Genomic DNA, 26,523 nt, shown 5'->3' with positions numbered 1-26,523 from the left:
ATTGACCAAAGTGACTAAGTTGAATTTACAAGCAGTTATATCATACAAAATCTCATATTCCTAATATGGAGTTGTCACATTTGCATCATGAACAAAAAAAAAATATAATAGGTCAATTCAATATTTATAAGGTAAGTCTTCAAAATTTTGATACAATTTAATAAAACAAAATAACTATAATCTCAATCAAAAAAATTTGTATTTTATTTTTATAAAACTTTAAACCAAAAAAAACATTATAATAATTTAACCAAATAAAAATTCAAATAACTTAACTTTTAATAAAAAAAAAAATATTTTCAAAATAATTCAATAAAAAACTAATAAGTATGATATTTTAGTGAAATGAAAATCAAAATAAACACCCTATATTCAAACCTGATCTAAAAAATATATTAGGAAAGTAAAATTTTGGAAAAAGAAAAGAAAAACAGAAGAGATAACATAGGAAAGAAAGGGATCATGTATAGATAAAATCTCTTTCAAGTTCAACCATCAGTAATTTAGTTTTAATTCACAAAATAAAAACAAAAGGATAAAATAAAACCATAACACTTGCAATTTTTTATCACTGTACTCTTACTGCAAAAGAAATCGAAACTGATAGTTGGTTTGCTACGCATAATAAATACCATACCCTTTTTCTTCCCACACTCAATCCATCGTCATCGGTTGGCTAATGCAGCATCTGAACCGCGCTTTCCGAACATTGGTCATGATCTCAGTCTCAGCATTCTCCAGCATCTTCACCACATCCATAAAAGGTGGTCTAACATTTGGTTCAGTATCCCAGCAGCGGGTCATGATATCGCGAAGAACAGGAAGACATTCATTGGGAATATTCGGCCTTACGCCTTTATTCACAACAGCAAATGCAGCTTGGACGGCTGTCATGTTCTGGAAAGGAAGCTGTCCGGTTATCAGTTCCCACAGGACTATTCCAAAACTGTAAACATCCACTTTCTGAGAGTATGGTCTGTGCTGGATCATCTCCCTGCAAAGTTTCAGACAATAATGTAAATATGAACCCTTTAAAATCATGTTGCAATAGTTCGCTTATTTCTACAAGAGTTGATTCGATAATCATCAAATTACCAAGGGTGAGCATCTTGATGAGATTGTTTGAAAATAGAACTATGTGAGACTCATATTAAAAACATTAAGGTTTCTCTAATCCGGATCTAAAATGTGTTTCCAAATGGAATAATATATAGGATGCCTAGAACCAACCAGCATACAAGTTGTATTTGTAAAGCCACATTACAACTACAAAAAAAATAAAAAAAAAATAATGAAATACAAAGAAAATTGAGCAATAACCACAAGCACTTGTAAGAAAGGGAGATCGGATACCTTGGTGGTAACCAGCCAGCAATTCTGGTCATCATCAACAACATATTATTCAAGTAAAAATCTATAAGGCTAGGCAGTTCTAAACAAGAGACTCGTCTTAGCCCATTTATACAAGGAAAATAGACAAATTTCAGATATCACCATATTGATGACTTTTAAAAACTCATAATACCATTTATTTTCCTTTTGTACCCATAGTAAAACAAAGTTTAACCATGAAAAACACACAAAATGAGCCTTAGGATGATGCATTGTACATATGAAATACATTCTCTATAAGATTTTATTTTTGAGCTTGGGGAAAGGGGTCATTCAACGATTTCAATATAGTTTGAAAACATTGGGATAAAAAAAATATCTAAATGAGATTATGTTTCAAAACTAAACCTGGTCAGACAAATTCACAAATTTATTGGTTGTTTTTCGTATGGATTATGGCTAAATGATCTAGGAAGATTGGTATATAAAAGTGTTAGCAACTATATATAAACTACAACTGTTTAGCATATAGAGAATCAAGACTTACGGGGCCATCCAACGATATGTTCCAGTTTCAGGTGTCATTCCTTCAGTCTGCACCTCAATCCGAGCAACACCAAAATCTGCAATCTTAATTGATTTGTCAGCAGAAATCAGAAGATTATCAGATTTAAGATCCCTATGGATCAATCCAAGTCCATGCACATAAGCCATTCCTCTTGCAACATCCAAAGCCTGCTTAACTGCCAACCTCAAAGGCACAGACCGATTCTGCCTCTTTGCCAAAAACTGCCTAACCGAACCTCCTCTAGCATATTCAGTCACAATACACCATACCAAAGGCTTACGACACCCGCCAATAAAACGAACAATATTTGGATGCTTTAAAGTAGCCAGCATCATAACCTCTTGCTGAAACTGTTGCTCCATTACCTGGGCTGTCTCTGGATTATTCTCCGGCTTCTCCAAAAGCTTAATAGCAACATCTTCACCATCATAAGTACCTTTGTACAGCTTCCCAAAAGCACCCTGTGCAAAAGCAGGTCCCATAATCAGTTTCCTTAAATCAAGTGTCCATTCCTCAAAATTCTCGAGCCCTTCAGTAGGAAACCGGGGATCCATCAAAGATTGGGCTAGGGCATCATCACTTTGTCCGTGTGAGACTTTACCACGGTTAACACTCTGGACAGCAGTATAGTTTTTCACACGCTTTAATCCTTGATGGTTTAATATGCGTGTGTTTGAATTGTTTGATCCAACACTACTGTTATCAATGGACATTGCAACAGAGCCTCCGCCAGTGCTCATCTGCAAGCTCGCGAAACTGTCAATGGACATGTTGGATCCTTCACCGAGTTTATGATAAAATCCTTGTGAAAGGTCATAATTATCAGGGTTGCTATTCAGATCTATCATTCCTGTAAATTTCTGACCCTCCAACATTTTCTTCAATCAATAAGTTCAAACTTCAAATTCTTTCTTTATTCCTTTAGCATTAAAGTTGAAGTTCGATAACTCAACCTACAGTCATATCATCAGATTGAATTAGTTCAGACAATGCTAGTTCACATACAAATCAACTTGATTCTCATACAAACATGGAGAAAGATTAATAAACAGGTATTTTGCTATAATCTGCTTGAGAAACAATATATGGAACCAAAAACCCTTGCCCTTCTTTACCATCTGTTTGAAATAGCAAAACCCTCATTTCAACCTACTCAATTAAAGAGAATCGAAGAAACAGATATTTTGGTATAATCTGCTTGAGAAGCAATATATGGAACCATAAACCCTTGCCCGTCATTACCCTCTGTTTGAAATAGAAAAATCCTCATTTCAACCTACTCAATTAAAGGGAATAAAAACAGATATTTTGCTATGATTTGCTTGAGAAACAATATTCGGAAACAAACTTTTGTTGTTTATACTCTCTGTTTGAAATAGAAAAACCCTCATTTCAACCTACTCAATTAAAGAGAATAAAAAAACAAATATTTTGCTATGATTTGCTTGAGAAACAATATTCGGAAACAAACTTTTGTCGTTTATACTCTCTGTTTGAAATAGAAAAACCCTCATTTCAACCAACTCAATTAAAGAGAATAAAAAAACAAATATTTTGCTATGATTTGCTTGAGAAACAATATTCGGAAACAAACCTTTGTCGTTTATACCCTCTGTTTGAAATAGAAAAACACTCATTTCAACCTACTCAATTAAAGAGAATAATAAAAGATATTTTGCTATGATTAGCTTGAGAAACAATATTCGGAAACAAACCTTTGTCGTTCATACCCTCTGTTTGAAATAGAAAAAACCCTCATTTCAACATACTCAATTAAAGAGAATAGAAAAACAGATATTTCGCTATGATTTGCTTGAGAAACAATATTCGGAAACAAACCTGTCGTTTATACCCTCTGTTTGAAATAGAAAAACCCTCATTTCAGCCTACTCAATTAAAGAGAATAAAAAAACAGATATTTTGCTATGATTTGCTTGAGAAACAATATTCGGAGACAAACCTTTGTCGTTTATACCCTCTCATTGAAATAGAAAAACCCTCATTTCAACCTACTCAATTAAAGAGAATATAAAAAACAGATATTTCGCTATGATCTTCTTGAGAAACAATATACAGAAACAAACCTTTGTCCTTTTTACCCTCTGTTTGAAATAGCAAAACCCTCATTTCAACCTACTCAATTAAAGAGAATCAAACAAACAGATATTTTGCTATAATCTGCTTGAGAAACAATATTCAGAACCAAACCCTTGTCCTTCTTTACCCTTTGTTTGAAATAGCAAAACCCTCATTTCAACCTACTCAATTAAAGAGAATCAAAGAAACAGATATTTTTCTATGATCTACCTGAAAAACAATATTCGGAACCAAACCCTTGTCCTCTATCAAAACCCTCATTTCAACCTACTCAATTAAAGAGAATCAAAGAAAGATATTTTGCTATGATCTGCTTGAGAAACAATATCAGGAACCAAACCCTTGTCCTTCTTTACCCTCTGAAATAGAAAAACCCTCATTTCAACCTACTCAATTAAAGAGAATCAAAGAAAAAGATATTTTGCTATGATCTGCTTAAGAAACAATATTCAGAACCAAACCCTTGTCCTTCTTTACCCTCTGAAATAGCAAAACCCCCATTTCAAACTACTCAATCAAAGAGAATCAAAGAATACAGATACACCCATTAAAGATAACAACTGCAAAATCAATCAATTGGTTGACCGCAAATCGAGAAGAAAACATTTTGATGCTCACTAACAGAAATTCATACAAATACTTTCTACATAAGATTCTATAAAGTAATAAAAACCATCGATCAGAACCAAAGAAATGCACTGATTAGAGATATCTTCATGATCTTAACTCAAGAACTTACAGGTTGATAAGGTTTGAAGTAACTTACCCACCACGAGATTCAACTTCCAGAGCTACTCAGCAACGCCGGCGATTGAACAAAGAGGATGACCGGAGACCCGATTCGTATGAGTGAAGTTGTGAACAATCCTAAACCCCCTTATGAATGAACATAGAGAGAGAAAGATATATAGAGAGAGAGAGAGGGATTGATGAAATAGCAGCCCTTTGTTCCTTTTACCGGGAAGAAGACCTTATGTACAGTCACTCATTACGACCAACATCGCCATTGTACACGTGACATCGAAATTAACGGTAAGATAATTGAGGATTTAGAGACTATGATTTGAAGCCATTGGATTTGTTTTGATCAAATATAAAGATCAAGATGATGAGGATGAGAAACACTCCACAGAAACATGTGTATTTTGTGTTTTGTTACAACACCAATAATAATATGCCACGTCGGGTTCGCAATTGATGCCGTTAAAGGTGATAGGCTGTAACATTGCATGCAAGAAACTCACACATAACACCAAAAAAGTTTGTTTGATTTTTGAAGTTTTACTTTTTTATTTTTTAAGTTTATTTTATTAAAATATATATTTAATAATTAATAAAAGTAAATTTTAATATTTTAATTAATAAATTATTTGGCGTTCGGATGACGCTACCTTTTATTTTATTTTATAATTTTATATTAATACACTTTAAATTTTTTACTCTTCGAAAAAATATTCAAAATGGCTCGAAGATAGATTGATTTAAGGTTATTTGAATTTGAATTTGAATTTTGATTTTTAGAATTTTGATTTTTTATTTTTTAAATATTTAATAAATTATTTGGCGTTGGATTGACGCTACCTTTTATTTTATTTTATAATTTTATATTAATACACTTTAAATCTTTTACTCTTCGAAATAATTAAATTATAAAAAATATATATATATATATAATATTCAAAATGGCTCGAAGATAGATTGATTTAAGGTGATTTGAATTTGAATTTGAATTTTAATTTGAATTTGAATTTGAATTTTGATTTTGATTTTGATTTTTAGAATTTTTACTTTTTATTTTTTAAATATTTAATAAATTATTTGGCGTTGGATTGACGCTACCTTTTATTTTATTTTATAATTTTACATTAATACACTTTAAATCTTTTACTCTTCAAAATAATCAAATTATAAAAAAAAAAATATAAAATATTCAAAATGGCTCGAAGATAGATTGATTTAAGGTTATTTGAATTTGAATTTGAATTTTGATTTTTAATATTTTTACTTTTTATTTTTTAAATATTTGATAAGTTATTTGGCGTTAGATTTGACGCTACCTTTTATTTTATTTTATAATTTTATATTAATACACTTTAAATCTTTTACTCTTCAAAATAATCAAATTATAAAAAAAATATAAAATATTCAAAATGGCTCGAAGATAGATTGATTTAAGGTTATTTGAATTTGAATTTTGAATTTTAAAATTTTTACTTTTTATTTTTTAAATATTTGATAAATTATTTGGCGTTGGATTGACGCTACCTTTTATTTTATTTTATAATTTTATATTAATACACTTTAAATCTTTTACTCTTCAAAATAATCAAATTATAAAAACAAATATAAAATATTCAAAATGGCTCGAAGATAGATTGATTTAAGGTTATTTGAATTTGAATTTTAATTTTAATTTTTAAAATTTTTACTTTTTATTTTTTAAATATTTCAAAAATTATTTGGCGTTGGATTGACGCTACCTTTTATTTTATTTTATAATTTTATATTAATACACTTTAAATCTTTTACTTTTTGAAATAATCAAATTATAAATATATATATATATATATAATATTCAAAATGGCTCGAAGATAGATTAATTTAAGGTTATTTGAAAAAAAATTGAATTTGAATTTGAATTTTGATTTTTAGAATTTTTGATTTTTAGAATTTTTACTTTTTATTTTTTAAGTTTATCTGATAAAAAAATATATTTAAAAAATAATAAAAGTAAGTTCAAATATTTTAATTGATAAATTAATGGCGTTATTGACGTCATCTTCTATTTTATTTTATTTTTATAATTTTATATCAATACACTTTAAATCTTTCACTCTTGAAATAATTAAATTATTTAAAAAGAATTTTATTTTATTTTATATTTATATTTTAAAAAATTAAAATATGAATAATTTAATATTTTAATTTAATTTATTTGTTAAAACAATACATAATATTTATATGCAAGAAACTCGCACACAACACCAAAAAGTTTGTTTGATTTTATAATTTTTACTTTTTATTTGATAAAAAAATATATTTAAAAATTAATAAAAATCAGTTCAAATATTTTAATTGATAAATTAATGGCGTTACATTGACGCTATCTTTTTTTTTTTTATAATATTATATTAATAAACTTTAAATATTTCACTCTTTAAAATTATCAAATTATTTAAAAAAATTCAATCCTAAGTAATTTAAACAATACTTATAATTAATATAAAATATTCAAAATATCAAAGGTCTAGAAGATAAAATGATTTTAAAGCTATTTGAAAAAAATTGAATTATGACTTCAAATTTTTTTAAGAAAAAGAAAAAATGAATTATTTAAGATATTTAATTAAATTATTACTTTTTTAATTTAATATTTATATTTTATAAAATTAAAATATGAATTATTTAATATTTTAATTTAATTTATTTTTTAAAAAATATTTATATTTAAATTATTCTACTAACAAACTAGTTCCAAATTTATTAATTTGAATAATTAAGGATTAGTCATGTAATTCTTCACTAAGAACAATTTGTGGCCCAATTTAGAAAAAGCACTTATTGGAGCTGAATTTGTGATTGGGCAAAACAAATATTTTAATATTTATAAAATAATTTTTTTAAATGTTTTATTTAAATATTAATTTAGATTAAATAATATTATGAAATATACATTAATTATTATGTACATATTAATAAATTAAATAATATTTATCATCTTAAACTCAACTCCATTTCAGCTTTTTATATTTTTAAATGGTTAATAGGTAGTCTCAGTTTTTTATAATTTTAAATAGTTATGTAATGGTTAGTTAGTCAACGTTTTTACATTGATAAATACATAATTACTATATAAAAAATGTTTCATTTTTAATTAAAACTTCAAGTTTTCTCTTAACATTTTATAAGGATTAGTCTAAATGTATTAAAACTAACCTAGATATCTTAAATATTGAATTTTGTTTGAAAAATTTGGAGTGCTAGACATTCTATTTTTAATGGAGCTCTATTAGTTATTTATTTTATTTATTTTTTGAGATATTTTCAATTGTAATGGTATTTATTTATTATAAAACTCATAAAAATATTATAAAAGTATAATTAGTCATATCACGTGGAGTTTTGTAAGCCAATTTAATATGATACAAGTAATGAATTCCGGTTTCAATGTTCAATCATTTTTTAAGTTGCATTTCTAGATAAAGATTGTTTTATTTTGGGTATTTACTATGTGACATCTTTGTCAATGTTTAGTTTGAGAGATCAATTGATTTTGAGCTTTTTAAGACAAACTTTAGATTAAATTAAACTTTTTGTATTCTTATGGTTCTAATTTTAGCCTAATATTAATACACAATAAATTGTCTATTGAGATATGGGATATTTCTCATTTTTTTAAGATCATTTTGTGTATCAACGTGTTAGGATCGATGTTGACAATAGAGACATGATCTAACTATAGTTAAAAACTTTTGACTTTCAATTCGATTTTAACTCTGTTAGAAGTTAAAAACGTATTTCTATTCTTCACAAATCTTCACAAACTCTTGAACAAATTCAAATGCGGAACAGTTTGTTGGATTTGAAGCATTAGACAGATAAATGCAAGTAACAGAAAGTAAATAACACAAAGAGTTTTATGGATGTTCAGAGATAAAACTCCTACGTCACTCCTTCTTCCTCAACAGGAAGAATATTTACTAGAAGACTTTGATTTAGTACCGCGACTGCACAAACTCAGCCAGAAAACACATGACTTAACAACTGGCTGCTTATGAACTTCTAAATAACTATCTGTTGAACAGAACAACCTCTGTTCAACTTACAACACAGAAAGAACAATAGATGAATTACAGGGTGTTCTATTTCCGTTGGATGTACTAGGTAGTACAACAGGAATATATTCTTGAGATCGTGGTACTACATTGCATGCAACATGCAATTTAAATTATGGAGTACGTGGCAGCCGTTCACCCACATGACAGGTGAGGGTATTTATCACTACACCACTTAAGATGTTGATATCTAAATATATATATATATATATCCATTCATTATTCATCATCAAAATCAAGTAGGTTAATTATCATGAATTATTAAGACCTTATTTCAACAATTACTCCCTTTTTATTATTTAAACTAAATTATTAAAATCAGGTGAGTTCATAATTTAAACACAATTCAACAATTTTTTATTTTTTAATTATTTAAACTAAATCATTAAAATCATATGAGTTCATAATTTAAACATAATTCAACATAGTGTTATATATTGAAATTTTTATGATACATTTTCATTGATGTGTTTGTATAATTGTATTGTTATCTTTAGTATATGCTATATAAAATGTGATTTAAAAACAAATCTGAAAAATATATTTATTTTATTTTTTGAAACCGAGTTTGTTCGGTTATTTTTTTAAAAAATATTCAACCATAATCGAACATCATTTTATCTCAATTTTCTTCTATCACATCACTCAATTAATTAACTTATATACTAAAATATACTCTATTTAAAAATAAAATAAAATTTATTTTATTATTATATATTAATATATTTGAAGTCTTGTTCATTTTTTTTAAAATTAATTATAATCAAACGTTATTTAATCAAAATACTAAAATACTCTTTTTATTTAATGAACTAAAACAAAAAAAAAACATTTTATCATTATTTTTATCAAAAAAAAAAAAAAAAAACATCAAAATCCTCAAAATCACTACCTATAAACGTTTTTTTTTAAATAAATGCAAGTTTATGAAAAAAATATTCAACTCTTCAAAATCTTCCTTACTCAATATTTTTTAAATAAATTAGATTTATTTCAGTCATACCAAACAAGCCAACCTGTCTTTCTTATCCTAAATTAGTGTGTTTGTATAATTGTATTTTTATTTTTAGTACCATTGTAAAATAATATATATTTTAAAAAAGGTCTTAATAACGTATATATACATTTTTTAAATCAGAATTTGATACACCAAAATTTGATTAGTTTATTTGATAGATGGAAACATTTGTCATTTCTTGTTATTTTATAAAATAAGATACCACAATATCATATTCATGATCCTAAACTTTAATTTAATTTTTGTTTAGTAATTTCATATTACCTTTTTACATGAGATATATTAGTGAGTTTTCTAATAACATCCTTATAAATTTTAAAAATACCCTTCAACATAAAATAAAATTTAAAAATGCAAAATCAACTTTTGAGATTTTTTTGACATAAACTATGAAAGTAATTAAAAACACATACACAAAAATCTAGATATCCTTTGGGTGGCTTTCCATATTTATAGGTTAATTTTAAGGTATACTATTTTAAGAAAGTCGATGACAAGAATTTCCATTGCCACAGGCCGTCATTAATCAAGCTTCTACCTCCATTAATTCACCTTCTTCAACATTTCTATTTACAAATATTGGTTCGATGATTCCTAGTCAAATTTTGCTGGACTTTAAAGGAACACATAGCCAGCTTCCATCATCTATTTCCGCCATAGAAGTTAACACCGCTCCGAAGGGGCACCACCAAGCCTCTTCCCAGCGTGTGTTCTTCTTTTTCTCGTCTAAATGGCAATCGTAATATTCAAATCCCTCGCCATCATTTCTTTCCTTTTCTCATTCATTCAAATTTCCACATCTTCCTCACCCTTATCAGATGAAGACGCGTTACTCAGGTTTAACTTTTGTTTAACATCTCCTTAAATTCATATATATTTGGTTAAATAAAATTAAAAAATCACGATATGTTTGTTAAAGATATTGGGTTTTTAAGATAACCATGTATAAACGAGTTTAATGTTGGATTCTCGAATATGTATGTCATTGATAAAGTAACCCAAATAAAGATATTAGATTTTCTATTGCAACTCATTATTAGGTCATTTATATATGTCATTTACTTTTATGTTCTTAAAATTATTATTTATTCTTAAAAGAGAACATTGAGTAATTCAATCAAATTTACTCTAAACAATATTACTAACATTTTAGGACTTTTCTAGTCAAAAATAAAATAAAACTAATTCATTCATTTTAGTTTATTGACTTAATTCAATATAAATATCTTGTTAACAATATCCATGAAGATTTGATAGTTTAATCATGTTACCCCTTAAAACTTGTAACATGATTAAATATGATTAAATAAAAGGTTTGTAACGAGATAATTGTCTTTTTTTAATGTTATTTATTTATTTTCATTTCATTCTTTATACTATTTAACTATGTTTTTTATGTTTTTTTTTTCTTTCTAAAAAAGGTTCAAATACTCTCTCACGAACAACACGGCATTGTCGTCATGGAACAAGATAAAATCATTACCATGCTCTGGTGAAAAGGCGAATTGGGTCGGCGTCCATTGCGAGAAAGGTCGAGTTTTGGGGTTAAAATTGGACAATATGGGATTATCTGGTGAGATCGACATGATTTCTCTTAACCATTTGTTGCTTTTGAGAACTTTAAGCTTGGTGAATAATAGTTTCGAAGGGAATCTTCCGGTATTGAAGAAACTAGGCGCGTTGAAATCGCTTTCTCTGTCGAATAATTTGTTTTCGGGTGAGATTCAACCAGACGCATTCTATGGGATGAATTCGTTGAAAAAAGTTTATTTGGCGCGTAACCAATTTACGGGACAAATTCCTTGGTCATTGGCTGTTTTGCCTAAACTTATTGAATTGAGTTTGGAAGATAATGGCTTTGAAGGCAGTATACCTGATTTTAGGGTTAGTAAGTTGAATCATTTCAATGTCTCTAATAATGACTTGCAAGGTCCAATCCCTTCTAGCCTCTCAAACATGAACGCAAGCGTTTTTCAAGGTTAGAATTTTATTTTATGTTATTCTTTGCTATATTAATTATTCTTGGTAAAATATTATAAAAAGGATCGATATTAAACTTATATTTTGAGACAACTATAATTCAAACACTCTATCTAAACAAATTATTTGACAAGGATAGATCAATCATGCAAAGTTCTCTTATATTGTTTATTTTTATTTATTTTTTAAAATTAATATTTATAATTTTGTTAAGACGAGTTATCAAATTAGGGTTCCTTATTAGGGTTAATTGTGATTTCGGATCTATTTTTCAAACCTCGTAATTTGAAGTTATTGATTGGTAAAATTATATAAAAACTAGGTTCAAACGTTGTTACTTATTATATACGCAATATTTATAATTAAATAAATAAAAGATTAATTTAACTACCGAATTTCAACGAATTAATGGTTTATTACTGATTCTCTGAAATTCGCGACGAAAAAACTATAAATTCGTTGAAATTCGTTATTTAAATTAGTAACATTTATCTTTTAATTTATTTATTTATAAATATCACATAAATAATAAGTTAACACGTTTAAAACAGCTAAGACAAAACATAATTTTGTATAACTTTAACAATAATAAACTTCAAATTATGAATTAATAAAAATTAAAAATCAATTAATAATTAGCTCCTAATACGAAATCCCAATATAACAATTGAGTCAAATAAGAATACAAATATTAGTTTTGAAAAAAAAAATCAAAAAAAAATTTCAAAATTATTCAAATCCATGTGTTAATATATATAAATATTTATTTGTAAATCTCTATTTTTTTTTTTAAGTTATGATATTCACTTTTGGAGATGAGATTTATTTGAATAAATATTTTATTTTTAATGTTGAAAGCTAAAATATTATACCATGCAATTACATTCACTAATGTCTTTATTTGAATAAACTTATTTAGAATATTTTTTTTATAAAAAGATTTAAATATTTTGATCCATAAAATTTTCAAAATGTTCTAACTTTATGTAAACAAACCCATGTTATAAATTTAATTTCCAACAATAATAATATCTAAAATGACAGGAAATGTATACCTATGCGGACAGCCATTATCATCATGTTCATCTTCCAAAAACCTCTCTCAACAAACACTGATAATAGTCGCCGTCGTCCTCTCAACGGCGTTCATCGCCGTCGTCCTCGTCACCATCTTAATCGTCCGGCGAATTAACAGAAAATCAAACCTAGAATATTCCGGCGACGCAACAGGCAAAGACTTAGAATCATTAGCCAATTCATCCGGCGGATCTTCAAACAAAAAAAAGAACATTAACGAACCTAAGTTGAAATTCTTAAAAGACAATGAAAAAGACAAATTCGAACTTATGGACTTATTAGGAGGATCAGCTGAGATTTTGGGAAGTGGGTTATTTGGGGCGTCTTATAAAACAGTGTTGGTTAATGGGAAAAAGATGGTTGTGAAGAGATTTAAGGAAATGAATAATGTTGGAAAAGAAGAGTTTCAAGAACATATGAGTAGATTGGGGAAATTGAAAAATGGGAATTTACTTCCTATTGTGGCTTATTGTTATATGGAAGAGGAAAAGCTATTGCTTACTGAGTTTGTTCCTAATGTCTGCTTGTCTGTTCATCTTCATGGTATGATTTACTTCTCTTTGTCTCTCTGTCTTTGTTTTTTGTTTTAAAGTTTTGATTTTTAGGTTTGTGATGAAATGATTAGTTAGTATATAGCTAATGAATAAATGGGTTCATTTTGAATTATTCTAGTTTTTCTTTATTAATTTGGATTTCCAAAATAAATTATTAGTTAGTTTCTATAGTACAATTTTCTTTGAATAGTATTTTCTTATGACCGGGGAGCCAAAGTAGAATATAAGATATAAGATCTGAATTGAGTATAACCCGCATAAAATAATTGAATATTAGATCTAATGAGTTCGATTATAAGACTGAATATAGATGATCTTGATTGAGTATAATCAACCTATTAAGTTTCGATGTATGATCTCGAAATGTAATAATTAATATTATAATTTTGGATTTTTTTACAAATTTTTAAACTTATATTTTATGTCTTTATTTAATAAATAAATTTATTTAAAATTGTTATTATATTAAAGTTTTTTTACACTCAATTTTATTTAATTAATTTTTTAAAAATAGTTTAAAACATGTTAGAATTATTATTTATATATATATATTAGGGTTAGCTTTAATTGAAGTAGGGCGGAATCGAAGTGTTTGTCGTAATAGGATTAATTTAAATTTATTTAAAAAACCAACCGAACTCAATTAACAACCACCCATAAATTAATCATTTGTTACAATTTTTTTTATTAATAAACAAATTATGATTTTAACTATTGTATATTTTTTTTGATTAATTTCATATATATTTTTTAAAATTGATTTGTTTTTCATATTTTAACTCAATTAATTTTGTTAATTGCAGGAAATCGATCTCGATCTCACGGCCCAGCCCTCGATTGGCCAATCCGATTGAAAATCATCAAGGGAGTGGCAAGGGGTCTTCAATGCCTTTACAACGAGCTCCCCGGCATAATGGCCCCTCACGGCCATCTCAAGTCTTCAAACGTTCTCCTCAACAAATCCATGGAGCCTATTCTAATGGACTACGGTCTAGCCCCAGTTGTGAATCCCGAACACGCCGAAAGTATTATGATCTCCTATAAGTCACCCGAATACAAACAAAACCATCGCATCACCAAGAAAACTGACGTATGGAGCTTCGGAATTTTAATCCTAGAAATCTTGACAGGAAAGTTCCCCACGAGTTGGTGGCAACAAGGTAAGTCAATTGACTCTGACTTATTGTCATGGGTCCAGTCAGTGTCCCCCGATGAGTTGACTGAGGATGTGTTCGATAAGGATATGGGGGACACAAAGGGTAGCGAAGGAGAGATAATCAAGTTGTTACAAATAGGGTTAGCATGCGCCGAGACAAAATTGGAAAAGAGATATAACATGAAGGAGACACTGGAGAGGATTGAGATGATAAAAGAGAGGGACAATCTTGACGAGTAATCTCATCGAGAAGTTCGGGTTAGTTTACTTTCAACTAGCAAGGATGAGCTTTTTCAATAAGCAACATCTTTGTGGTTTTTTGTTTTGTTTCATGTCCCTTACTAAATCTTTGACTTTGAATATTGTTTCAAAGTGTAGATTTTTTGCATGCTTGGAAAATGGCCAAGTTGGTATTTTTTTTTTCTCTTCAAAATATGTATAGGACAAGGATGGCTTTCTTGATTTAGTTAAGGATGGCTAAATTAAATGTACATGTTAAGATTTTGGACTTTGTATATTATAATTTGTTATCCAACACTCTAGCAAGATCCTCAAATTCTTATTTCTTTAATTAATTCTTAGCTATGTTAGTAATCTAATACACTTAATGGGGTTTGATCTAAAAAAGATGAAATTATGTCTTAATCATGTTAGAGAATCATTGTTTTTAAAGAAATTTATGAACCCGCCTAGGGTGACCATCTCCCGCCTAGGGTGACCATCTCCCGGGCATCCTAAAATGGAGATAAAAAAAACACTAATAAGGTTTAAACCAGATTGGACAATTCTTTTCTAAATGATCTGAGTGTGAAGGTTCGAACTCATTATTTGAGGACATAAATTTCTAAACTCTACTACTAAGCTATGATGAGTCTTCACAACCAAACACATTAGATTACTTTTACTAATTAGTATATGTTTTCAATATAAGTGAAATAAAAAATAATATTCAAGTATAGAAGAAGAATCACATGAAATAAACCAAAAAAGATAAGTTTCCTTTTTATACATAACAGTCAGATACAACATCATCATCTTCACTTCTACTTCATTATAGCTCAACATAAAGATATCATCACTACAACACATACACAGTATATATCTGGCAGATTGAATTATCCAAAAAAAAACAAAATAAGGGGCATGTCAACAACTAAGAGCGATGGATGATGGATCAGAAAGTACCATTTCTCCATTCGGGAGTTCCGAAATTCTTCAGATGATCATAAACACTTCCATTGTTATGCCTAGATGAAGATGTCTTTGCTTTCTTATTCGAAACTCCTTGCTCAGGCAATCTACCATTCTCATTTTCCTGAGTATCCTCGTTTGGGCCCAACAGGGCTAAGGGTTTAGCTGCAACATGTATACATAAGAGTCAGTTTAATGTAGATTTTGATGAAAATGTAAATTGTTTGAAGTTAATTTAGATTAAATGTTATAGAAAATAAATTAAGTGGTTAAGTGTTATCTAGATTCACAATACTGACTGTAATTTACTAAAAAAATAGATATTTACTTACCATTTGAAGATTCATCTATTGGAGCACTCAATCGAGCAGGGCGCTTTCTCACATAATTTTCCTGCAATGGTCTTGGTACTTGAAATGAGAATTGTGACAGTTTCACCCCAGCTTCAACATATTCAGGATGTTCCAGCAAGAACCTGGATGGATGTTCAGAAACAAGTGAATTTTCCAACAATTATAGTTTTTTTAAATATCATAATGTTGGAAATTAATCGATATCCATATAACACAAGAAAATTCACACTTCAAGGACTAGAAAATGCACCTTTGAACTTCAACCATTGACCGCATTCTCTTGCCTGATGGTGCCGCATAGTACCTGAAACCACAAGACATAACATAACGATGGATTCATTAATTTTTTAGGAACAAATATATAATTAAGGTATATTTTAAAACATTATTCATCTAAATCAATATTCGAATGAATTATTTGAAAAAACGAACTATCAAATTAAACTAAAAACCTGTAGAATCAAGCCTAATTCAAAAAGCTACATATGATTTAACTGATAATATAATAAGAGTGCACAAAGTTGACTTTAACCCATCTAAACTAATCAAAATTATGTTCCTTTTTATTATATAAAAAGCTAGTCTGACACCTCACAATCATGACCTTCCCTTTAACTTAAAGGCATTGAAAGTGGGATAATCAAATTATGCTCTTTAAGTAATTTTTCAACATTAGTTCTACATTTTATCAAAACAACTTAAGTATTGAAATACTTAAAATACCAATATTTTCATTTGTTTCTTTCAGCATTCAATCCTTTAACTTTCAGTTTTATCAATAAACATATAAGATTAAAAAACTGAATTTAGAAGCTTACACATCTGCAAACTTGGATCCACCTTCACCTCTGATCCTCAGAAGCCGTTGCCATCCAGGAGGAGGCTGAGCAATACTAGGCTTATCAATTGCCCAGACCCTACTACCGTCAGGAGTAATATCAGGTGGATCTTCACAAGATATTTCAGGCCGCCACTCACAAGCAGCTTCACAGATAAAAGGTCGTTCCATAATAAATGCACGTATTTCCTCATACTTTTTCTTAGTTGGGATGAGCCTCCATTTGAAACAGTTAGCACATTGGACTGTAAAAGCACCCACAGCTGGCAATACTCTAGAAGACTGATTTGGGAACGATTTTCTTTCAGCATTTGCAAGATGGAAATTAATAGGGTCAGTATTCATAGTAGAGTCATAAACCACCAATTGCTTGTGCGCATCTTCAGTAGAGTTTTGATGATCTTCAAACTCGTCATTGTGATCCTCTAGAGGAGGAGTATCAGAGTTAATAACAGAAGAGATGTTGTTTGTTCCATCTTCTTCCCTTTCGACAGCAGGAGTAGTTTCTATTGGATTGGATGACATAATTGTATGTGTTATTCACCTGACAGTACAGTAAAAAGCAACCCTGTTAACTTCAAAAAGGTAAATATGAATATTCAATCAGAGATTTATTGGTTGTTTCTCATCTGAATTCCGATACAGAAACACAAATTACAAGTAAATTACTTTCAGAAACATGAAAACCATGTAATCCCATTATATTTATAAAAAACAAATGCACAAACTGATGATTAGTACAAAACACAAAGAGAGGTTATTAACTAAGCAAGACACAACCCACCAATTACATCTTAAAATTTCTACGAGTTTGCACTAATCTGAGGTTTTGAATGACTAATTTCATTTAATTGTTGTTATTTATGTTAATTAGTGATTAGGATAGTATTTATTATGATAGTAATTACTTTACTAGGGTAGTAATTACCTGTCCAAATTCAGGATTGGACTAATATAAGAAATATCCAAGTTTCGTATAGAGTAATGGAGAAAGCTTATGCCTTTTAAAATGGAATAGCTAGACTCAATTTTGAGCTCGAGCATGTTTCGAAAAGGCTAGAGATTCCAACAAATGGTTGTGGCGATTCACATCATCGAAAGAGGGTTTTTGAAGACACTTGACCACTAAAAGTTTTATTTCCTTCTCATGCATAACTATGAGAAAGAACAATTGATAACTGAGAATTGGGTGTTGGAAATTCAGAACAGCATTGACAAGAACCTAGATTCCAAACAGTTCAAATGGAGATATACTTATGTTAGGTAAAGAATCATAGTCTAAACAACTGTTCGATTCAAGTTCAATAAAAATAAACAGTAATAAATAGCAAAACTGAACCATCAAAATACGAAACACCCATTCATACATAGCACCAAATTCAACCTAAATTGATGAAATCACTGTCAAAATCGAAACATTTAAAGGAACAAAGCTACCCAAATGATAAAAATGAATCCAGAATCAACTAGTACCCAGAAAATGAAATCAATATACAAACCAAGAGAACCGACAGCCGCGACATAGATTCATGGAATTGGAGAAGGCCGATCTAATCCTGTATAATATGCATGTTGTGGAAAGTACAAGTGTAGATGGATAGGTTTTTCGGTCGAGAAATTACCAGGATCAGAGATCTGAGCTGAAGATCATTGCCCGCCGCTAAACTTAAGACGAAGAAGAGTTATCGATCACAATGTTCAGATTTCAGATAATCGATTCGATTATTGAGTTGATAAATGATTGATTTATCTCTCTAAATTCACAGGTTTTAGTTCTTCAAGAAGAACAGGTAGGGGAAGAAAGAGCTTAGAGAGAGAGAGAGACTGGCCGGCTTTGTTTTGGCATAAATTTGAGGATGTTTTTTTCATTTTTTTAATGTATGAAATTAATTATTTTATTATAAAATTTAAATCTTAACTCAATAAAATCCAAATAATTTAATTTTAAAAATTAATAAATAATTTAAATAATTCAACGTCAAACAAACTCTAAATATTAACCAGGGTGTTTCTTATAATTTATTTTAGGTATTATTTTAGATTTTTTTCTTTTTTCTCCTAAATTTTTTAATATCGATATAAAAAGAAAAAATATATACGAGAAAAAGGTAAATTACACTAAGTAATTTATCTCACACTGTAATTAGAATGATATATTTTTTTTTTGTTGCGTTACGAATTAACAAAATAGATTGACACATATCCTATCTTCGAAAGAATTGAAGTTACCGTCACGAATGAATTTATCATTTGTTCATTTGTTTTTACTTAGTTTAATTTTGTTTTGATGAAGGAATAAAATTTAATATAAGATGTTTTAGGGGAATTGATGGGTGCTTAAACCATTCATAAAGAGTTTTAGTAGAAATCTTGAAAATTATTTAATTATTTGTGTCTTAGTCTCACTTTATAATTAGTTATTTTTAGATTCTTTTAGTTTTTTCTCCTAAATTTCTTAATATTATTATAGAACAAAAATGTACAAGAAGAGGAGAATTGGAAAAAAGAAATGATCTCTCACACAATAACTAAAAATGATATCTCATTTTTTTAGTCGAGAAATTGGACGAAATAACCCTAAAAAGGCCATTAAATGCGCTGATAAATTTAATTATGTAAATGACCACTTCAAAATATTCTAACAAAATTATTCTGCCGCGCAACGCGAAGGGCAATATCGTCTTATGAAGGAAAAATCTGTGAAAAGTTCAGAATGATCATGCCCTTCGCGTGACAATCGTGCCATTCGCGTTATGCAACGGAGGTAATTTCACAAGTTTTCCTTTCGCGTGACAATCATGCACTTCACATTATGCGGCGAAGTAATTTCTTCAGAATATTTTGAAGTGGCCATTTTCGCAATTAAATTCACCAGAGCATTTAAACGCATTTAAAATACTTTTTAGGGTCATTTGGTCAAATTTTCCTGGATGAAATGTCTTATCATAGTTGTGATTAAATTATTAGATATGAAATGTAGGAAACATGTGATGTCTATGAAAGAATTGAAGTTACTATAAACATGAAATTTTACTCAACCAATTTATCAAATTAGACTCATTCAAGATTTAAAATAAATGAAATGATTATTTAGGAAAAATAATATATTCTTTATTTTAAAATAATTAAATTAAAGGAAAAAAACAATTTAAATAATTATTTATGAAAAATGTTGTATCCATTTATCCCAAAATAATTAAATTAAAGGCCAAAAATAAATTAACTAATTATTTAGAAAAAATATCGTATTAATTTATCCCAAAATAATTGAATTAAAGGTCAAAAATATATTAAATATTTATTTAAAGGAGATGTTTTAACAATTTAAATCTCAAAATAATTTAAAATAAAACTCTAAAATACAAATAGACAAAAATAAATTTGATGTCTATTATTTAATTTTGTGTATTTTCGCAAATAAATAAAAAAAAATGGCAAATGGCCCAACGGGAACCCAAATAAAACATGGACTAACACGCATGGGCCAATCAAATCGCGCCAAGGGGGCTAACACCCAAGCTAATGACCAAGGCATGCATTGCCCAAATCAGACAGAATGCGGACAAATCGATAACGGAGCGACCAAGTGACCTCGCGACAAGGATAAGGAAATCGGCCAATCCTCATCTTCATCTAAACTCGACCCAAATAAAAAGTTCAAAAAAAAATGATCACAGTAGTTGTGTGATCATTTTGCATATAATCATAAGTCGAAAGATTGCCTAAACGGGTTGAATTTGGTTGAGCAACTTGACGCAATTAATGGCTTTTGTCCAGAATTCAGCCGACTTAGGTCATCAACCGACTTAGAACATCAACCAACTTCAATTGGCTATAAAATGAATCCCTGGGCCAAGACGAAAAGGAACAACCAAGCAAGACATCATCAATCAATTTCCCTGTAATCGGCCAATAAATATTCCAATTTTTAGAAATTTGCACTAATTTATTCAAAAGTTTAGGAGTGTTCTCCATTTTACTCCATTCACTCGTGTCTCGCACTGCGTTGACCAACGACTGAACCACATTGACTTCAGCCAAATCCCGCCTCCCGTGTTCGAGTCACTCGTGTCTCGCCCTACGTTGACCAACGACTGAACCACCTTGACTTCGGCCCGTGTTCGGTCCGGTCCAGCTCGCTCTCGAACCGCTTCCCTCAAACATTGGTCCATCTCACACCCGATTCAATGGCCCTTAGGCTTGTTTGCTTTCAATATTTTAATTTTATATGTGTTTTTAACATTTAAATCTAACTTTTTTTTTAATTAATATTTTTCATGTATCATTCTCCGTTATTTTCGACCGCAATAACATTTATTTAATATTTTAAATTTTAAAATGTCAAATCTATATACATATATAAAATTTGGAAAAATAAAATGTAAATATCTCATTTTTTTTATCGGGCACAAATGACCTTTATTCGAGTGTCATTAAAAATCGAACTCAAAAGAATCTCTAAAATTATGTTGGTACACATAAACTATTTTTTAATTTTTCAAAATTAAATAGTGACTCTAAAAATAAAATAACAGCTATTTAAAAATAAATTTAAATTAATGTTTTTTAATCAAATATATCAATAGAGTCTCTATCTCTTTTAAAAAATCGAAAAAATAGTTATGAAATTTCGATTATATTACAAAATAAATGGTTAGCATTAAATTAATTAATTATTTTTACTTTTAAAAAATTGTCCACGCACACCAACACAAAAATAAGATTTTTCGGACGTTTACCTTTACGAGAGCATATCGTTTGCTACCGTTTTTTATCTGCTCCCCATTTTTTTTTATTCGGTAGCAAAGGATCTCAACATTACATTTACCATCACAAATGAATATCTCATTTGTTGATGACCTAGTTTAATTTTGTTTTGATAAAGGATTGGAATTGGATATGGTTTCATTTTATTTGGTTCAAATGAATGAAATTAAATATTTGATATTCTTTTTGGAATTGAAGGAAAATTAGAATGATACTCACAATCATGACCCCTTATTTAAACTCAAAGCGCTTTTAGATGAAATTGTATTTGTGACATTTTAGTCTTTTTAAACCGACTTTTATCACTGAACTACCTTGGTGGGGTAAAAATGTGACAACAAGAAGATTAAACACATAGTTCGAGTTCACTTAACCATTTTATTATGCGTAAACTTGTCGCCTAACGGGTTCGGACCCAGAAAAATATAAAATGTTTTCAAGTGAATTAGCAAGTGTTAAAACTATACATAAAGAACTTTAGTAGAAATGTTAAAAAAATATTTGATTGTTTGTGTCTTGTTTTTAAGTTATCTTTAAGTTTTTTTTTTTTTTTAGCTTTTCTCCTAAATTTCTTAATATCACTATAAAAAAAATGTACAAGTAGAAGGTAAATTAAAGGGAAAAATTATCTCTCACATTATAACTAGAATGATATTTCATTCTTCCAGTTTTATGGAATGAAAAGTCAATAGAATGGTTTACCATTGTTGTGATTAAGTTTTTATGGTTTAGGGAAAAATAATATAAGTAACGTCAATTATTTTAAGAAAAATATATGTTATTTCTTATGAATATTTTTAGAATATTATTATTTCTTAATATATATAGGCAGAAGCCATATTTTCATACATTCAAAGATTTGAGATACAAAATGTCTTATCATTCTGGGTTTGGTTATTTGAATAATTTAATTCTAATAAATATATTTTTATTAATTATTTACTTTAACATATAATTTAACAGAATACTAAAATATTTTATATTTTAAATTCTTTTAAATTTTTTTACTCAAAAATATTTCTAATTCCTCGTATTCATCAACCATTAATATTTACAAATAACTAAAGTGTTTTAAAAATTCTTTATTTGAACAAGGCCCGTGATATAAACTTTTATATCATTCCCGACATAATTAATTAGGACAAACTCTTGCTTATCCTTACTCTATTTAAATTATCTATAAAAAGTTAAAATTACTTTTATTTTATTTTATTCATTTGACATTTTATTTAAAACATATTTTTTATTGTAATCTGTTTTGATGAATTTTTTTATTCGTAGAAGTTTGTCTTATTCTTGAATATGTATAAAAAAAAATATTAATTTGTTTTACAAACCTACATAGAAAAAACAAACAAGATAACATGATCCAGAAAATTAAATATCATTGTCGGCCTAATTCATGACCAACTCTGCCACTCCTTGACTTATCCTACGAATCACCCATGACACAACAAATGCAAAATCAAATCCACCGTTGGGTTCCAATAGTGTTATAAATTTGAATTATATGATTAAAATATATTAATTTTTAATATTTTAAAATGTTATAAAATAATTTAATAATTTGAGTGATAATTGAATAGTTATCCTAATTTAATAATAAACAGAGGTCCTTGGCTGCCTCAAGTCTCCCAAATTTTATTTTTTTTAAAAAAAGCCCTTGTATATGTTTAATACATAGCCTAATTATCATAATTTAAATGTAGATAACAAATAATTTCATAATTTACAAAAATAAAAATAAGCTAAGCTTTTAGTAATAAAAAAAAAGGTTTTTTCTTAGTTAAAAATATTATAATGAGTTGCCTTGGAATGAGTCTCTGCCTATGAAGGGGAATTTGATGAAATGACCCTCAAACAGGGTTATTTCCAAAAATAATTTCCAAATTTTCAATTTTTATATTTAATTTTTTTAAAAAAAATTTGAACACTTTTACCCTAACTAACTTTTTTTTTTCTTTTCCCCCCATTTCACACTTTCCTTTCTCTCTTCCCCGCAACCCACTCTCCCTCGACAATCGTCGACTCCCCCGACTACCTGACGATTGTCAAACCGGACGCTTCACACTCGAGCCTAATTACCCGACGATCGCCAAGCCCCCGCGAGCCCGTCTCCCCGACGTTCGCCCATCGCATTCAGGTTAGTTCGACTGCTCCTCTCTCTCTTTGCATGTTGAGTATGAAATGTTTTAGGGTTTTAGGCTTTAGGCTTTAGTGAGTTCTATAGTTTTGGTTTGAAATGCTGTGAGATCTGCTAAATGTATAGTTTTTGTATATTCTGAATGATTTGTGAATATTTTCCGGTGGTACGCAATTGAGTGGGTCGTGGGGTGGGGCGTGATGGTGGTGCGTGGGAGTGGGGTGTGAAGGTGGTGCGTGGGCTTGGGCATGGGTGAGGCGTGGAACGTGGGGTTGGGTGGGGCGTGGATTCAATTGCAATTCAATTGCGTACCACGCAATATGTAAAAGTAATTTAATAAACTTATTAATAAGCGGGGATAGCTCAGTTGGGAGAGCGTCAGACTGAAGATCTGAAGGTCAGGTGTTCGATCCACCTTCACCGCAAAAGTTTTTTTTTTCTATTGGAAATTTTAAACAGAGTGATGATATATATAAGCATTGAAATGATTTTGATATGTATGAATTATTCTTTCAAAAGAGTTGTGTGTTCTATTTGATTTAAATTGGATTTTGTCAATTTATGTTTTGATAAAGAAATGGGTGTGTGCTATTTGATTTAAATTGGATTTTATCAATTTATGTTTTGATAAAGAAATGAGTATGTTAGTGAAATTCTATATTCTTCAACTTTGATATGTATGAATTATTTTTTTAAAAGGGTTGTGTGTGCTATTTGATTTAAATTGGATTTTGTCAATTTATGTTTTGATAAAGAATTGGGTATGTTAGTGAAATATATATTCTTCAACTTTCATATTCTATTACAATGTCCAAATCAAGTTTCTTAAATTTTTTATTATATGAAATGAATAATTTACATGATGTTGTTACAGAAATTTCTTCTTGTTTATTTGATGGAACTAGTTACACATTTTCTTTATAAAACTAGCCTTTTAAACCTAAACAAAAGAGAATTAATTATTTTTTTTAAACAAAACAACAAAAGTAAAATGTTGAAATAATCTATGTTTACCGTGTTGAGAAGACGAATTGCTGCAGGCCCAGTGAATTTTCTCGAAAAAAGGAAGCAAGGAGAAGGCTTTCCCTTGCTAGTGCAGGCCTAGTGAATTGTATTTAGATGTTTATAGCATAATCTTGGAGATGTCTGTCAGGAGTGTACTTAGTTGATCAAATAACCACATTAACTGCATCAAAATCAAACTATTTCAAATAAGTTTAAGGCAAGAGAAGTGTTTAAACTTTAAACTCATAATCCTGAAACTACAAATAAAATTTTAACTTGAAATTTAAAGAAATGTCAATGAATTTATGTATGAATTAGATCCATCCAGTCCAAACTATTCAACACATTCGCTAAACTAAACTAGTACATAGTAATCTGTAGAAAATATCTGATCCAACCGAGAACACGTTTAAAAACAAAACTTAATTAGGGAATAAATTGGAAAATTTATCATCAGTTTCTCATATGGAACCAGATTCAAATCTAGATCTTGAAACAAAAAGTATTTATAAATTGTTATTGTAAAAGGTGCTGTGAAGAAATTGCAAGCTTCCAAAAAGGAAATGGCTGATTACATGTCATTTGCAAAAACAAAATGCTTTATTTTTTTGGTTGAACAATTTTATATATCAAAGGAGATGCAAATAAATCAAAACTTTAGTTTCTGACTTATACCTAGAACCAGCCAACATCTGTTTAAACAGCAACTTGTAAGATTTCTTCAAAATCCATCTCCAAATCGTCAGCTAATCTCATTTCCTTAGTAAGATTTCTAATAAGTAAATAAATTTCTCTTCTTTGAGGATGTCTTCCAGACTTCCATCTTTCACCATGAATACATGCACCCTGCTCTTGATTTCAATCCAACTACAACCAGGCTGCTTCACAACTCCTCTTTTTTTCATCAGCTTCCTAACTTTCATCACTTCCTTCCATCTTCCAACATCCGAATACATATTTGACAGAAGAACATAATAGTGCGTGGGTCGTGGGACGCAACAGTGCGTGGGTCGTGGGTCGTGGATCGTTTAGTAAACAAACCCATTTTGACACAGAATTTTAAATGTACATTTGACACATCATTTCAAACGTAACAAACATATAGAGTGTTCTTCAACTAAATGAGAATGAAAGAAATGAACATATCCATTTTGAAGGCTAAATGGGAATGAAAAAAGTCGGTCGGATCTACACGGCAATGCTACTGGGTCTCGTCGTCCTCCGACGTTGCAGGTGAGTCTCGTCCAAAATTATAAAAAAGGGTCAAATATAAAAACTGAAATTTTAGAGGTTATTTTTTAGAATGATCATCTCTTGAGAGTCATTTGATCAAATTTTCACATAGAAAGGCTGGTTAGACTAGGCTTACCCATGATGACTCATAATAAAATAACTTTAATGCGGAAACAAACAAACCATGTTATATAACTTTTGTAAATGTGAGTAAATAACATTAATATGGAAACAAACAAGCCATAAATGTTAGTTATACATAAGAAAAAACATTAAATCGCATAATTTTTTTTTTAAATGTGAGTATAGTAATACATCTTGCATTTCCAATTAGAATAAACATCTCATTTAATGATTTTACACTTTTATTTTCGTA

General features: G+C 29.1%; 3 protein-coding genes and 1 non-coding gene across 4 annotated transcripts; 2 read left to right on the top strand and 2 right to left on the bottom strand.

Annotated features, from left to right (window-relative positions):
• Positions 1–445: 445 nt before the first annotated feature.
• LOC124934248 (serine/threonine-protein kinase STY13-like) lies at positions 446–4,931 on the bottom strand. Its single transcript, XM_047474749.1, has 3 exons — positions 4,764–4,931; positions 1,880–2,853; positions 446–994 (listed from the first exon to the last, which is right to left on the bottom strand). The coding sequence occupies exons 2-3, from the start codon at positions 2,773–2,775 to the stop codon at positions 655–657; spliced, it is 1,236 nt and encodes a 411-aa protein (XP_047330705.1). The 5' UTR covers positions 2,776–2,853; positions 4,764–4,931; the 3' UTR covers positions 446–654.
• A 5,506-nt stretch (positions 4,932–10,437) lies between these two features.
• On the top strand, positions 10,438–15,152 carry LOC124935482 (pollen receptor-like kinase 2). Its single transcript, XM_047475913.1, has 4 exons — positions 10,438–10,589; positions 11,272–11,828; positions 12,875–13,450; positions 14,265–15,152. Exons 1-4 carry the CDS (start codon positions 10,438–10,440, stop codon positions 14,855–14,857), a joined length of 1,878 nt encoding a protein of 625 aa, XP_047331869.1. The 3' UTR covers positions 14,858–15,152.
• Positions 15,153–15,594: 442 nt separating this feature from the next.
• Positions 15,595–18,835, bottom strand: LOC124936027 (methyl-CpG-binding domain-containing protein 2-like). The gene is made up of 5 exons (XM_047476478.1): positions 18,622–18,835; positions 16,980–17,543; positions 16,412–16,465; positions 16,141–16,283; positions 15,595–15,973 (listed from the first exon to the last, which is right to left on the bottom strand). The coding sequence occupies exons 2-5, from the start codon at positions 17,522–17,524 to the stop codon at positions 15,792–15,794; spliced, it is 924 nt and encodes a 307-aa protein (XP_047332434.1). The 5' UTR covers positions 17,525–17,543; positions 18,622–18,835; the 3' UTR covers positions 15,595–15,791.
• Positions 18,836–24,261: 5,426 nt separating this feature from the next.
• Positions 24,262–24,334, top strand: TRNAF-GAA. Its single transcript has one exon. It is a non-coding gene; the product is annotated as a tRNA-Phe (tRNA).
• The last annotated feature ends 2,189 nt before the right edge of the window (positions 24,335–26,523 follow it).

Source organism: Impatiens glandulifera, chromosome 4 (genome assembly GCF_907164915.1).
Source record: "Impatiens glandulifera chromosome 4, dImpGla2.1, whole genome shotgun sequence".
Taxonomy (NCBI): domain Eukaryota; kingdom Viridiplantae; phylum Streptophyta; class Magnoliopsida; order Ericales; family Balsaminaceae; genus Impatiens; species Impatiens glandulifera.
This window is presented reverse-complemented; position numbering and strand designations above follow the sequence as displayed.

Excerpts from the sequence above, each read along its gene's own strand:
- LOC124936027 (XM_047476478.1), bottom strand. The coding sequence starts at position 17,524 with ATGTCATCCAATCCAATAGAAACTACTCCTGCTGTCGAAAGGGAAGAA. Across the intron at positions 16,284-16,411 it reads TCAATGGTTGAAGTTCAAAG|GTTCTTGCTGGAACATCCTG; the intron begins GTGCATTTTCTA and ends ACATCCATCCAG. Across the intron at positions 15,974-16,140 it reads AATAGATGAATCTTCAAATG|CTAAACCCTTAGCCCTGTTG; the intron begins GTAAGTAAATAT and ends TACATGTTGCAG.
- LOC124935482 (XM_047475913.1), top strand. The coding sequence starts at position 10,438 with ATGATTCCTAGTCAAATTTTGCTGGACTTTAAAGGAACACATAGCCAG. Across the intron at positions 11,829-12,874 it reads GAACGCAAGCGTTTTTCAAG|GAAATGTATACCTATGCGGA; the intron begins GTTAGAATTTTA and ends CTAAAATGACAG. Across the intron at positions 13,451-14,264 it reads CTTGTCTGTTCATCTTCATG|GAAATCGATCTCGATCTCAC; the intron begins GTATGATTTACT and ends TGTTAATTGCAG.
- LOC124934248 (XM_047474749.1), bottom strand. The coding sequence starts at position 2,775 with ATGTTGGAGGGTCAGAAATTTACAGGAATGATAGATCTGAATAGCAAC. Across the intron at positions 995-1,879 it reads ACATATCGTTGGATGGCCCC|GGAGATGATCCAGCACAGAC; the intron begins GTAAGTCTTGAT and ends GAAACTTTGCAG.